The sequence below is a fragment of the Bombina bombina genome, chromosome 10 (assembly GCF_027579735.1).
Source record: "Bombina bombina isolate aBomBom1 chromosome 10, aBomBom1.pri, whole genome shotgun sequence".
Classification (NCBI taxonomy): domain Eukaryota; kingdom Metazoa; phylum Chordata; class Amphibia; order Anura; family Bombinatoridae; genus Bombina; species Bombina bombina.
In genome coordinates, this window is record NC_069508.1 from 102,327,247 (window position 1) to 102,342,380 (window position 15,134).

The 15,134-nt window shown below is 36.1% G+C and overlaps 1 protein-coding gene across 1 annotated transcript in view; it reads right to left on the minus strand.

Annotated features, from left to right (window-relative positions):
• The window catches only part of SCYL3 (SCY1 like pseudokinase 3), a 169,870-nt gene extending 155,036 nt beyond the window's left edge, over positions 1-14,834 (minus strand). The window contains exon 1 of the mRNA XM_053693282.1: positions 14,571-14,834. Within this exon, the coding sequence (XP_053549257.1) occupies positions 14,571-14,735 (165 nt within the window). The 5' untranslated portion in view covers positions 14,736-14,834. The remainder of the gene's footprint in view (positions 1-14,570) is intronic.
• Positions 14,835-15,134: the final 300 nt, after the last annotated feature.

The following is a 15,134-nucleotide window of genomic DNA, read 5'->3' on the forward strand; positions in this document are numbered from 1 at the left end:
AGCGTTCCAGCTACATTTTCAACAGAGCTAAGATGGGAGCTTCTAAATAAGTTTTTAAACAGTTTTATACTGGATTTTTAGATCAGTATCTGTGCATCTTATTCTTTATAGTAGTGTCTATTACATGCAGTTATATGAAAATTGGTGTATACTGCCCCTTTAATATAACTGTGTTGGTTATGCAAATCTCGGTAATGGGTAAAGTGATTATCTATCTTTTAAAACAATAAAAATTATATTGTAGACTGTCCCTTTAAACTTGCCTATATGAATATTCTATACTATGTATGCTGCTCTCAAATCATCCTAAATAGAATTAAATTGACGAAAATACTTCAGCAGCACAGAACTAATTTCCTAGAAACCAAAATACATACCAAGATAGAAATTCCTAGAAATTAATCTCAATAGATATCTATTTATCAGTTAGATCAGATTATCTAGGCAGACCAATAATAAAATGATATCTATATAGTAGAGACTTCACTTATATTTCTATCAAACTCTCCTCCTGCAGATATATGTTTGTATTATCTATGCTTATTTACTAAGGAAGATAATTAGGACAGCAAATTAAATTAGTTAAAAGTAAAGAATATGCACAAATATATCAGTTCAGAGAAAAAAATGGTATATAAGGATAACTAATCAGAAATTCTATACAACTATTTAAAGGGCCATAATACCCAAATGTTTAAACACTTGAAAGTGATGCAGCATAGCTGTAAAAAGCTGACTAGAAAATATCTCCTGAACATCTCTATGTAAAAAAGAAAGATATTTTACCTCAAAAGTTCCTCAGTAGCCACATCCCATTGTAAAGGATTTCTAAGCAGCATTTTAGTGTGTCTGTCCTGGGACAGCTGAAAGGATGAGCCTTGTGAACTCTCATAGTATTTCACCAATCAGGTAAAGGAAGCTTACTATGAAATCTCATGAGAGTTAAGTCAAATCTCATGAGATCACAGTAAGAGTTCATGACCTCAGCACTGCTGATGCTGATTGGCTGCTGTTCATTTCTTCATTTTTTTTATTTTTACCTGCAGCTGGGAGCAGGTGAATTATAACTTTTTACACAGAACTTACTCTGCTGAGCTGAGGAAATTGTGAGGTAAAATATCTTCCTTTTTTACATATAGATGCTCAGGTGATATTTTCCTGTCAGCTTTTTACAGTTATACTGCATCAGTTTCAAGTGATTTAGCATATGAGTATTATGTCCCTTTAAATCCACTTTAAAGGGACAGTCTACTCCAGAATTTTTATTGTTTAAAAAGATGGATAATCTCTTTATTACACATTCCCCAGTTTTGCATAACCAACACGGTTATATTAATATAATTTTTACCTCTGTGATTACCTTGTATCTAAGCCTCTGCAGACTGCCTCCTTATTTTAGTTCTTTTGACAGATATGCATTTTAGCCAATCAGTGCTGACTCCTAGGTAACTCCACGTACATGAGCACATTGTTTTCTATATGGCACACATGAACGCCCTCTAGCTTTGAAAAACTGTCAAAATGCCCTGAAATAAGAGGCGGCCTAGGTTTAGCTTTCAACTAAGAATACCAAGAGAACAAAGAACATTTGATGATAAAAGTAAATTGGAAAGTTGTTTAAAATTATATGCCGTATCTGAATCATGGAAGTTTCATTTTGACTAGACTGTCCTTTTAAGACAAATTTTGTTCTCAACTAGAATGGGGATAGGTAGGATACATATTTAGACAGGTATATAGAGTCAGAAAAACAAAAGTAAAGCTGAACATTGGCCAAACCAAAAGCTCTTTCTATTTTTGTAAGACATCTTTAAGAACAGATTTACTATTCCATACTGTACAAGCATTTTCAAAGACGCCCACTGATAATCCAATGTAAGACCAAACAAGGATTAGAACTCGTTACAGAACAAACGAGGGGGCTGAAGATCTTTTCTTATTTCCTTAATACAAATTCTGTAGGTTAACAGCTTAAAGGGACACTGAACCCAAATTTTTTCATTTGTGATTCAGATAGAGCATGCAATTTTAAGCAACTTTCTAATTTACTCCTATTATCAATGTTTCTTCGTTCTCTTGCTATATTTATATAAAAAAGAAGGCATCTAAGCTTTTTTCTTGGTTCAGCACTCTGGACAGCAGTTTTTGATTGGTGGATGAATGTATTCACCAATCAGCAAGGACAACCTAGGTTGTTCACCAAAAATGGGCCGGCATCTAAACTTACATTCTTGCATTTCAAATAAAGATACCAAGAGAATAAAGAACATTTGATAATAGGAGTAAATTACAAAGTTGCATGCTCTATCTGAATCACAAAAGAAAAAAAATTGGGTTCAGTGTCCCTTTAAGTGATGTATATCAGCTCCTTCAAATCAATCTTCATATCTGTACAGATATACAGCCATCTGCAGATAACTTAAAAAAGAGGTTAAAGATAATTGCAGATTTTTCAATGTTCATTACCATGATCTCTTCACTGGTATAATATAATATAATATAATATAATATAATATAATATAATATAATATAATATAATATAATATAATATAATATAATATAATATAATATAATATAATATAATATAATATAATATAATATAATATAATATAATATAATATAATATAATATAATATAATATAATATAATATAATATAATATAATATAATATAATTATATACACACACACACACACACATATATGACGTGTGGAGGAAGCTGTAGCGGCTGTCAAGATTAAAAAGGTAATTTTTTTTCACAACACAAAGTGAAATGTAAATTTTGATGAATTAAAGTGCCCCCGTTTTTAATCGAATTTTTAAAAAACAAGCACTTTAGCATCAAAATTTACATTTACTTTAATACAGTTTTTGTGTCTGAACAGCTTATGTGATATATATTATAATTCATGCAAGTCAGTCTTGATAGCCAATAATCACTTGCAAATAGCTTTATAAGAGTTACAGATAATTACAAATTTGCCAGGGCTTGTTGCCACTACAGGGGTAAAAAAAACTCGCCAATCAATGGATTAGAAAACCACCATCCTTCAGCGTTCATTACCATGATCTCTTCCCTGGTGTATAGTTGTATACCTATAGTCCCTTAGCTTGATAATAAAAGAAATTAGGCTCGAGCTCAAACTGTGAATGAAATAAAAAGCAGGTTAAATATCTTGTTAACCTGTTTTGTAGCAGAATAGGGCAGGTACATCATCTAATGCTCCCAGCATATGGGATCAACAAACATAATGCATATATAGATAGTTTTTATAACCTTCCATACTCTTCACTGCTGGGTTATTAGCATGAAATCCCCAGAAAACATATTTCACACCTGCTATATACTTGCAGCAGTAATCCAAATACAAAAGCTGTGTAATCATGTACTGCGTGCCGTAATACCTATGTTTATTTGGAGCAAGGGGCTAAAGTGACATCATAATGCAACAAAAATATGCTGTAATGCATTAAATGCAAACATTTGTACAATGTGCTTAACCCCCAAAGATGGTGTCAAACATATAGGGCAAGATTACATATGCGGCATCGCCCGCAAAAGCCGGCGCTGCAGGTTTTTACGCGGTTTTGGTATCACATAGAAATGTAGAGCATATATTTCACCCGTCGCCTGCAATTTTTACTCCCATAAGCTAACATAAATCTGTTGCATATCGGTATCACATATTCAGCGCAAGGACTTACAAGGTGAAAATTGAGAAATTTTACTCCATTTTCACCTCGCCACACATAGGTAGGCACAGCAAGACTTGCGCTGAGTATGTGAGCACCGTAACCCCCGGAAAATAGTAACTAACACCTAACGCATGCGCAATATCTAACTGTCAACCGTCATCCCCCCACCGCAATAACTAAAACTATATTAACACCTAATCCGCCAACCCCCACATCGCAATACATCTAATTAACCCCTAAACCGCCATCACCCCAAAATGCAATATACCTTAATAAACTATTAACCCCTAATCTGCCATTCACCCAATATCGCAAAGTACCTATTAAAACTTATAACCCCTAAACCGCTATCCCCCACCAACGCAATAAACTTAACCTATTAACCCCTAATATGCCAAACTCACACAACGCAAATAACTAAATGACTAAGCCCCCTAACCTAACCCCAATTTCCTAAATTAAAAATACTAAGTTACAAACAATTAAAATAAAAAAGCTATGATTACTTAAAAATAAAAAAATAAAATTAATCTAATATTACAAAGAATAAAAAAATTCTAAAATTACATAAAATAAACCAAATTATCAAAAATTAAAAAGTTTAACCTAATCCCTATAACAATTAAAAAGACCCCCCCCCCAAATAAAAACACCCCATAATCTAATGCTAAACTACCAATAGCCCTTAAAGGGGCCTTTTGTAGGGCATTGTCCTAAGTTTAACAGCTCTTTTACCCTAAAAAAACTAATAATAATAATAATAATAAGTCCCCCCCTCTAAAAGTAAAACCCCACACCCACTAAACCCCCAAAATAAAAAAAAACTAACACTAAAAAATCCTAAACTACCCATTGCCCCATTTGAATGGACATTGAAAAAGAGCTGAATGCTTTTTAAGTGCAAAGGCCCATTAAAACCCTAAATCTTTTATTAAAAAAACAAAACAAAAAAAAAAACCCTAAGCCTAACCCCCAGATAGGTACTCACGTTTCCTGAGGTCCGGCAGTGAAGTCTTCTTCCAAGCAGCAATATCTTCTATCTTCTTCCAGGAACAAGCCAGCGCGGAGCGGAGGACGGAACTGAAGACCGGCGACCATGGAGCGTGGAGATCCTCTTCGTATGATCACTGCTACACACTGAGGGTTGAATTCAAGGTACGCGTTTTAAATATGGGGTACCATGAATTCCTATTGGCTGATTTGATTCTTCAAATTCAAATCAGCCAATAGGATGAGAGCTACTGAAATCCTATTGGCTGATTTGAACAGCAATAGTATTTCAGTAGCTCTCATCCTATTGGCTGATTTGAATTTGAAGACTCAAATCAGCCAATAGGAATTCAAAGTACCCCCATATTTAAACAGTACCTTGAATTCAATCCTCAGTGTGCGGCTGTGATTGTACAAAGAGGATCTCCACGCTCCATGGCTCCGTGGCCGCTGGTCTTCAGTTCCGCCCTGGCTTGTTCCTGGAAGAAGATAGAAGATATCGCTGCTTTGAAGAAGACTTCATCACCGGACTTCAGGAACCGTGAGTACCTATCTGGGGGCTAGACGGGCTTTTTTTTTTTTTTTTTTTTTTTTTAGAGTATGGTTTTAATGGGCCTTTGAAAAAAGAGTTGAATGACCTTTTAAGGGCAGTAAAAGAGCTGAATGCCCTATTAAGGGCAATGCCCATAGAAATGCCCTTTTAGGGGCACTGGGTAGTTTAGGAGTTTTTAGTGTTAGGTTTTTTTTATTTTGGGGGTTTGGTGTGTGGGAGGTTTTATTGTTAGAGGGGGGGAAATTCCCTACAAAAGGCCCTTTTAAGGGCTATTGGTAGTTTAGCATTAGATTAGGTGGTGTTTTTATTTTGGGGGGGCTTTTTTATTTTCATAGGGACTAGGTTTATTTTTTTTATTTTTGATAATTTGGTTTATTATTTTATGTCATGTTAGAATTTTTTATTTTTTGTAATCTTAGATTAATTTAATCTTAATTTTTTTTATTTTTAAGTAATGTTAGCCTTTTTATTTTAATTGTAACGTAGTATTTTTTAATTTAGGTAATTGGGGTTAATTTAGGGGGTGTTGGGTTAGGGGGCTTAGTAATTTAGTTATTTGTGCTGTGTTTGTATGGCGGTTTAGGGGTTAATAGTTTTATTATGATTGTTGTGTGTGTTTGGCGGATTAGGGGTTAATAGATTTATAAGGTTTGTTGCGATGTGGGTTAATGGCGGATTAGCGGTTAATAGTTTTAATAGGTACTTTACGATGTGGGTTAATGGCGGATTAGGGGTTAATACATTTATTAGTAAATTTGTGATGTTGGGGTTGGCGGATTTAGGGGTTAATACTTTTATTAGGTAGATTGTGATGTGGGGTGAATGGCAGATTAGGGGTTAATAGTTTAATTCGGCATATTGCGTTGTGGGGGGGTGTCGGTTTAGGGGTTAATACTTTTTATTATTAGTTGCGATGTGGGTTTAATGTAGGGGTTTTACGTGTCGGGTTTATTTTTGGGAGGCGGGTTAGACTTTATTTTCTTGGGCGCCTGCAGTTTCTAAAGTGCCGTAAATCACTGGCGACTCCAGAAATTTGTATTTATTCACATTTCTGGACATCGCTAGTTTATCCAACTTACGGCACTTTATGAACTGCCGGCGGGGTTTATGTGATACCCCGATGTGCAAGGTGAAATTACGGACGGCGCGGGTTTCAGCCGTTGCACTGACGCTTGCGCCCGCATATGTAATCTCGCCCATAAAGCTCACTCTGGATCCGCACTGCATTACACATAGTGAGAAAAACATGGCCTGTAAGCCATAAAGGGTCAACATATATACATAGCCAGCCAATCACCAGCAGTCTCCTGTTTAGGAAAGTCTTGCAGCACATCATAGGCCTGACCCTCTTTGTAGGAGCTAAACACAAAGTATCTGAGCAATAACAACAAAGGTTGAACACATTAATAAGATTGATTGTATTATGAAAACAATTATGTCCCTTCATATTGAGTAACGTTACTTATCTCATCCCTGATTAAATCAATGAAAATTGGTGATCAGGTGAATTCTCTTAGAAAGAACAATGTTTAAATAAATACAAATTATTCCAAAACACTAGATAATGATAAGATAAAGATAAGATAATGATAAAGATAATGATATTTTAAATCTAGAGCTACATCTCTGGTACTAAAAATGCACTGAAGCCTCTTATTTCCCTGCAATATTTCAGTTGCCAAGTAGATATTAACATAGCTCTCATAACCACTAGGGACCTTTCTCAAATTCTCAAGATAATTCCCTATGGAAGCCGGAGCATCAGTCTTCTTTCATAAAAAAGGGACAAACAGATATATGTGGCGGTGGCAAATTGCCCCCATGGGAGCTAGAGAACCAACAGTAATCATGTAAACAGAATTATGGTTTAGTGGTGACATTGTTAGGGGAGGTAAAGCAATTTCTAGACTAATAGCAGAAAACAACAAACACTTGTGTGCTATATTATTCTGTATTCACCCTGAACAATGGATTTAACCCCTTAGCTACCAGAAGTTGCCACAAATACCGGAGAATTTTAGCATTTTTGCTATCACTCCATTTAAACAGAAATGTGCTCCAAGGAAATGTGAGTACCCTGTACTAGGGGTTCTATCTGTATTTACACCTTGTTTTCTACTGATAAACCCAGGCGCCTCTACTTTTTCTTCATTTTGTTCCAGATAAACAGAAAATAGAGCCTTGGTTTTTTTTATTTCCCTGTCAAACTATATATATTTTTTTTATTTTTTTTTAACCCCTTAATGACAACTGACGTACCCAGGTACGTCCTGCAAAACCTGACAGTTAGTGACAATGGACGTACCCTGGTACGTCAGTTGTCTAAGAGAGTGCTGGAAAGCGATCGCAATCGCTTCCAGCATGCTCTCAGGGTATTGCAGTGATGCCTCGATATTGAGGCATCCTGCAATACCCTTTGAAAAGCATCCGATGCAGAGAGAGCCACTCTGTGGCCCTCTCTGCACCGGTAGCGATGATGCCGTTTGTTGGTGGGTGGGAGCTTACAGGGGAGGCGGGTGGGCGGCCCATCGCTCCCCGGCATCCGGTTCAAGAAAAGTGCTTTGTGCACGCCGGATGCTGGGAGCGTGCGGAGGGGGGCCTGCGGGGGCGCGCGCGCATGTGTGTGTATGCGCGCGCGCGCGCGGAGCAACCACTGACACCAATGAAGAGAGAGGGGGGCAGAAAACGTTTTTTTTTTTTTTTTTAAATAATAGGATCTGCTAGGGTAGGGGGAGCTACACTACAGAAAAAGCTATGTTTAACAAAAAAAATAAAATAAAAACCTTTCTTTTTTGGGGAAAACTGGGTACTGGCAGACAGCTGCCAGTACCCAAGATGGTGGCATATAGGTAGGTTGGGAGGGTTAGAGAGCTGTTTGGGGGGGGATCAGGGAGGTTGGGGGCTAAGGCAGGGGTCCATCACAGATTAATAATAATAAATAAAAAAAAAAAAAAATAAAAAAAAAAAACACCTTTTATTTTAGTACTGGCAGACTTTCTGCCAGTACTTAAGATGGCGGGGACAATTGTGGGGTGGGGGAGCAACCAGATCTGTTTGGGAGGGATCAGCGGGTGGGATGTGTCAGGTGGGAGGCTGATCTCTACACTAAAGCTAAAATTAACCCTGCAAGCTCTCTAATTAACCCCTTAACTGCTGGGCATAATACAAGTGTGGTGCGCAGCAGCATTTAGTGGCCTCCTAATTGCCAAAAAGCAACGCCAAAGCCATATATGTCTGCTATTTCTGAACAAAAGAGATCCCAGAGAAGCATTTACAACCATTTGTGACATAATTGCACAAGCTGTTTGTAAATAATTTCAGTGAGAAACCTAAAGTTTGTGAAAAATTTAACTTTTTTTTTTTTTATTTGCTCGCATTTGGCGGTGAAATGGTGGCATGAAATGTACCAAAATGGGCCTAGATCAATACTTTGGGTTGTCTACTACACTACACTACACTAAAGCTAAAATTAACCCTTCAAGGTCTCTACAAGCTCCCTAATTAACCCCTTCACTACTGGGCATAATACACGTGTGGTGCACAGCGGCATTTAGTGGCCTTCTAATTACCAAAAAGCAATGCCAAAGCCATATAAGTCTGCTATTTCTGAACAAAGAGGATCCCAGAGAAGCATTTACAACCATTTGTGCCATAATTGCACAAACTGTTTGTAAATGATTTCAGTGAGAAACCTAAAGTTTGTGACAAAATTTGTGAAAAAGTGAACGATTTTTTTTTATTTGCTCGCATTTGGCAGTGAAATGGTGGCATGAAATATACCAAAATGGGCATAAATCAATACTTTGGGTTGTCTTCTAAAAAAAAATATATACATGTCAAGGGATATTCAGAGATTACGGACAGATATCAGTGTTCCAATGTAACTAGCGCTAATTTTGAAAAAAAGTGGTTTGGAAATAGCAAAGTGCTACTTGTATTTATGGCCCTATAACTTGCAAAAAAAGCAAAGAACATGTAAACATTGGGTATTTCTAAACTCAGGACAAAATTTAGAAACTATTTAGCATGGGTGTTTTTTGGTGGTCGTAGATGTATAACAAATTTTTGGGGTCAAATTTACAAAAAGTGTGTTTTTTCATTTTTTTCCTCATATTTTATAATGTTTTTTTAGAGTAAATTATAAGATATGATGAAAATAATGTTATCTTTAGAAAGTCCATTTAATGGCGAGAAAAACAGTATATAATATGTGTGGGTACAGTAAATGAGTAAGAGGAAAATTACAGCTAAACACAAACACTGCAGTAATGTAAAAATAGCCATTGTCATTAAGGGTAAGAAAATTGAAAAATGGTCCGGTCATTAAGGGGTTAAAGGGATATAAAACCCACATTTTTTTCTTTTATGATTCAGATAGAGCATGCCATTTTAAGCAACTTTCTAGTTTTCTCCTATTATCAATTTTTCTTCGTTCTCTTGCTATCTTTATTTGAAAAATAAGGCATCTAAGGTAAGGAGCCAGCCAATTTTTGGTTCAGTACCCTGGACAGCCCTTGTTTATTGGTGCTGTCTAATCAGCATGGACAACCCATGTTGTGAACCAAAAATGGTCCGGCTTCTAAACTTACATTCTTGCTTTTCAAATAAAGATAGCAAGAAAATTAAAAAAAAAAGATAATAGGAGTAAATTAGAAAGTTGCTTAAAATTGCTGCTCTATCTGAATCATGAAAGAAAAAAAAATTGGGTTCAGTGTCCCTTTAAGCAGAAAACCCAAGGTATAGATCTAGACCCATTTTGGTATATTCCATGCCTCCATTTCCCTACCAAATGTGATTACATAAAAATAATTGTTCACTTTTTTCACAAACTTTGGGTTTCTCACTGAAATTATTTACCTACCGCTTCTGCAATAATGACACAAATGGTTGTAAAAGCTTCTTTGGAATCTCCTTTGTATAGAAAAAACTGAAATATATGGCTTTGCCATTGCTTTTTGGCAATTAGAATGCCGCTAACTGCAGTTGTGCAGTGTGGCAGCGGGGAAATAGAGACTGGAGAGCACTACCTTTTATACTGTACAAGATACAAACTCTTAAAGGGATATGAAACCCAAATGTTTTATTTCAATATACAGATAAAGCATCCAAGGTTAAGCAACTTTCTAATTTACTCCTATTATCACATTTTCTTCGTTCTCTTGATATCTTTATTTGAAAAAGCAGGTAAACTAAGGAGCCAGTCCATTTTTGGTTTAGCACCCTGGGTAGCGTTCGCTGATTGGTGGCTACATTAAGCCAACAATCAGCAAGTGCTACCCAGGTGCTAAACCAAAAATGGTTGGGATCCTGAACATATTTTCCTGCTTTTCAAATAAAGATGCCAAGAGAATGAAGAAAAATTGATAATAGGAGTAAATGAGAACATTGCTTAAAATTGCATGCTCTATCTGAATCACAAAAGAAAAAATTTGGGTTTCATATTCCCTTAAAGTGAAAGTAAATCCTAGCATTTTACAAACGCTAGGATTTACTATTGAAACAAATAAAGGGCACTTTCATTCATGAAGTATAAGATACTTCATGTAGAAAGATCCTTTATTTGATTCTATCGATCGCTGCTCTTAGCGCCTACAGCAGAGCACGGCCAAATAAATTTTTGGCTAAGAGGTGACGTTTTCACCTCTTAGCCAATAGCTGTGCGGTAAATCCGGCTCCCATGGGCGCCAAGCCGGATTTACTGCATGGTTATTGGCTAAGAGGTGAAAACGTCACCTCTTAGCCAAAACATTTTTTAGCCGTGAGCTGCTGTATCAGCTAAAAACGGCGATCGATTGAATCAAATAAGGAACTTTCTACATGAAGTATCTTATACTTCATGAATGAAAGTCCCCTTTATTTGTTTCAATAGTAAATCATAGCGTTTATAAAACGCTAGGATTTACTTTAAGGGATAAATATTACCCAGAAATAACAAAAGAAATAACAGTCTTCCCACAGATGCATGAACAAGAAAAACTATGTATAGCTTTAGAAGAAAAAAACAGATACCAGGATAGTAGCAAAATATGTAACAGACAGTAACAATGCCAGAACCCACAATCAGATTAAAGGATTACTTTCTGTTATAATTTTTAAGCTAAACAATTAACATATTAAAGTTAATAAACATTAATTAAAACCTACTGACCTATATTTTCTCCAAAACGAAGTTTCATAACGTTCTAAAAGTTATATATTTTATTCGCCGATGATGTCACATTATCCTGCCCACTATTTTCAGCACCGAGTGTTCAAAATACTTAAACCAATAACTTTGTGTTTAAAGCGCCATTTTGAAACCTAGGTATTGTAAACGGATTGGTACAGAGCAAAGGATACCCATGGAGTGGGTTTGGAAAACAATTAAATTTGCAGACAAGATTTCTGACATACGGTAGAGATATGTTAATGAAATGCTATTGATAAAAAGCGTATTTGGGGTAGTTAGTTAGTAACAGGCATAGAAAATATTTACTTACAGTGGCCTTTTAAACAAAATAACATATTCCCCCCCCCCCCTCTACTCCTATGTGATAAATTGTTATTGATCTGTTGTATTGTAACATATTACTTTGGCAACACGTAATAATTTCATGCTAATAAAGTATCCTTGACTTGCTAAAGATACACCAGGTCTGTTAATAAGCAGTTGTATTTGAGCTAACTTATGTTTGATTGGTGTATTTTATATGGCGCTCATGTAAAACACTATCATATTATCAATATTCTCCTGAAAGGGATATGAAACCCAAAAATGTTGTTTTATGATTCAGACAGAACATGCACTTTATTATTATTTTTTCCAATTTACTTCTATTATCAAATTTGTTTTGTTACCATTGGTATTCTGTGTTGAAAGTGATGATAGAAGTAAATTATAAAATTCTTTGCTCTGTCTGAATCATGAAATATTTTTTTTTTTGAGTTGCATGTCCCTTTAAAGGAAGAAAAAAATAAGTACTGTACTGCCAAATATGTAACTGAATGGACATTAAAACATTTTTGTATTTACACATTAAAAATGAATTCACTGAATTGCAACAGATCTGCATAAAAAAACAAATATTTTAAAGGGACAGTCTACTCCAGAATTTGTATTGTTTAAAAAAAAACAGATAATCCCTTTATTACCTATCCCCCAGTTATATTAATACGTTTTACCTCTGTGATTACCTTGTATCTAAGCCTCTGCAGACTACCCCCTTATCTCAATTCTTTTGACAGTTGCATTTTAGCCAATCAGTGCTGACTCATAAATAACTCCACAATGTTATATATATTGCACACATGAACTAGCACTGTTTAGCTGTAAATATTTGTCAAAATGTACTGAGATAAGAGGCAGCCTTCAAGGGCTTAAAAAATAGCATATGAACCTACCTAGGTTTAGCTTTCAACAAAGAATACCAAGAGAACAAAGCAAATTTGATGATAAAAGTAAATTGGAAAGTTGTTTAAAAGGGATATGAAACCCAATGTTTTTCTTTCATGATTCAGATAGAGAGTTGCTTACAATTAATTGCATGCTCTAATTTACTCCTTTTACCAAGACCAAAGAAAAATTGATAATATAAGTAAATTAAAAAGTTGTTTAAAATTGCATTCCCTGTCTGAATCATGAAAGTTTAATTTTGACTAGACTGTCCCTTTAAATCAGCATTGGTTTGTAGTCCTGGCACACCCCTTGAAAAGCCTCAAGTATGTTTATCTTGTCTCCTATACAACAGCCAGTTAAGCACACAGTACCACATCAGGAACTGCAGAGCACTGCTGGTCCTGACTGGAAACTGACGCTGATCCAATCAGCGGTGCTAGTGGTAAAGTTAAGTCAGGCACCTGCACTGCCAATTGGATCAGTGTTGGTTTCCGCGCAGTTCCCATGTGGTACTTCTACTGTGTATTTAACTCCTTTGCAGGGGTTAAACACACAATAGTGCAGGGTCGGTAGTCTTAAAATGACATACGATAATTTAGAGAACGTAATTTTTTTACTATTATGGCCCTTTTACATACAACTGATACAAAGCTTAGGTCTTTATAGATCCTACAATGACAAAGAATAAGCATTATGCCAACCTTGCCAGGCAAATATTGGCAATTATAAAGGCAAAGAATTTGCACATATCTAGCTAAATCATTGTTTGCCTTTAGGGAGACATAAAACCTCAAAACTTTCATGATTTAGATCACTTTGCAATTTATTTCTATTATCAAATGTACACTGATCTTTTGGATCCTCTGTTGAAAAGCATGTGAGGTATAGGAGTGTGCACGTGATTGGAGCAATATATGACAGCAGTATTATGACAACGTTATACATTTGCAAGAAAACTAGGTGGCAGCATTGTTCCATGTCATGTACTGCTCCAGAACTATGTATGCTACCTATCTAGATCTCTTCAATAAAGAGTACAATGAGAACAAAATAAAGGTGATCATAGAAGTAACTTATTTTTTTTATTTATTTTTTAATTGTATGCTCTATTTGAATCATGAAAGAAACGTTTCATGTCCCTTTAACTTGTATAGATATGACTGTATATTTCTCTTTCACCTATTTCATATTTTTTGCAAGATGGTCCTATAACGGAGTATTGTTCTTGTTAGAATGTTTGTCTTTTTTTGTCAACCATATTTTAAATAAAAAATAAAAAAATTGATAAAAAAAACAACAACAAACTGAATTGTTTTCCCAGTTCTGCATAAACAACACAAGGTGTTTATAGCCCAGTAAGCTATTTATATTGTTATGCATATACTTCTGTTTGAAGTCTATTTCCTGAATCAATTATCAGAAGTGCTGTCACCCATTACTCTTGAATCTACTACCTACAACTAATTTAAAGAGACATGATTCAGATGCCATTTTAAGAGACTCTAATTTACTTCTATTAACAAATGTACTTTGATCTCTTAGTATTCTTTGTTGAAAGCATATTCTTGGTAGGTTCATGCACAGCAATACCCTACTGGGAGCTAGCTGGTGATTGGTGGCTACAAGTACACACATATGCTTCATGTCATTGGCTCGTCACCAGATGTATTTAGCTAGGTTCTAGTAGTGAATTGCTGCTGCTTTGGAGCTGTAACACAAATCTCCTTTTTATGCCCCTTTAACTAAACAGTACTAGATAAAAGCATAAGAAATCCATCATATAGAGGCACAAAAACATACAAAAAAAAGAAAATGTTTTAGTGGCAAAAATGACAGATTTAGTTGAACAGGAATCAGGAACTGACCCATAAGAGCACCCATACGAAGTTTAACAAAAACCAGGCTTCCTAAAAGATTTCAGAAGCCTCTGGAGATAAAATGAGGGGACCTATCGTACCTTTGCTGCCTTATCCACCTTGTCCTGGTTCTCAGGCTGATAAACGAAGACAGAAGCGAGACGTCCCTCTGGCAACAGAGCCGGGTAGATGGTCAGTCCAGAAGGTTGAGTCCATGGTGGATCCTGTAACGTGAATCCTCGCAGGGAGCTACTCTCAGAGCCCATAATCCTGCAGCTATATTGAGGGATGCCGACCCGGAAGCCTGCCAGCTGAGCGGATAAGTGTCACCCACTTACACTATACAAACCACGGAACACTATTCAGCTGCAGCAAGCACACACCACAAACTGCCCATGCGCAAACTCCATCCTATACGCATGCGCAGAGCAGAAGAGATTCTCCCCCTTCACAAGTGTCGGGGGGAATCAAAATTTGCGCATGCGCAAACTGCAGGCTTTAACAGTTTATACGCAGAGAATGAGATCGAGGAAGTTGGCAGGGTCCCACCATAGCTAGTATTTAAAACTTTTTTTTTTTTGTTATCACAAAACAATTCAAGTGAAGTGAATATTGTAAACAGTACATGGCAGTCTGTTATGACATGTCCGCTGTTTCTCAGTAGC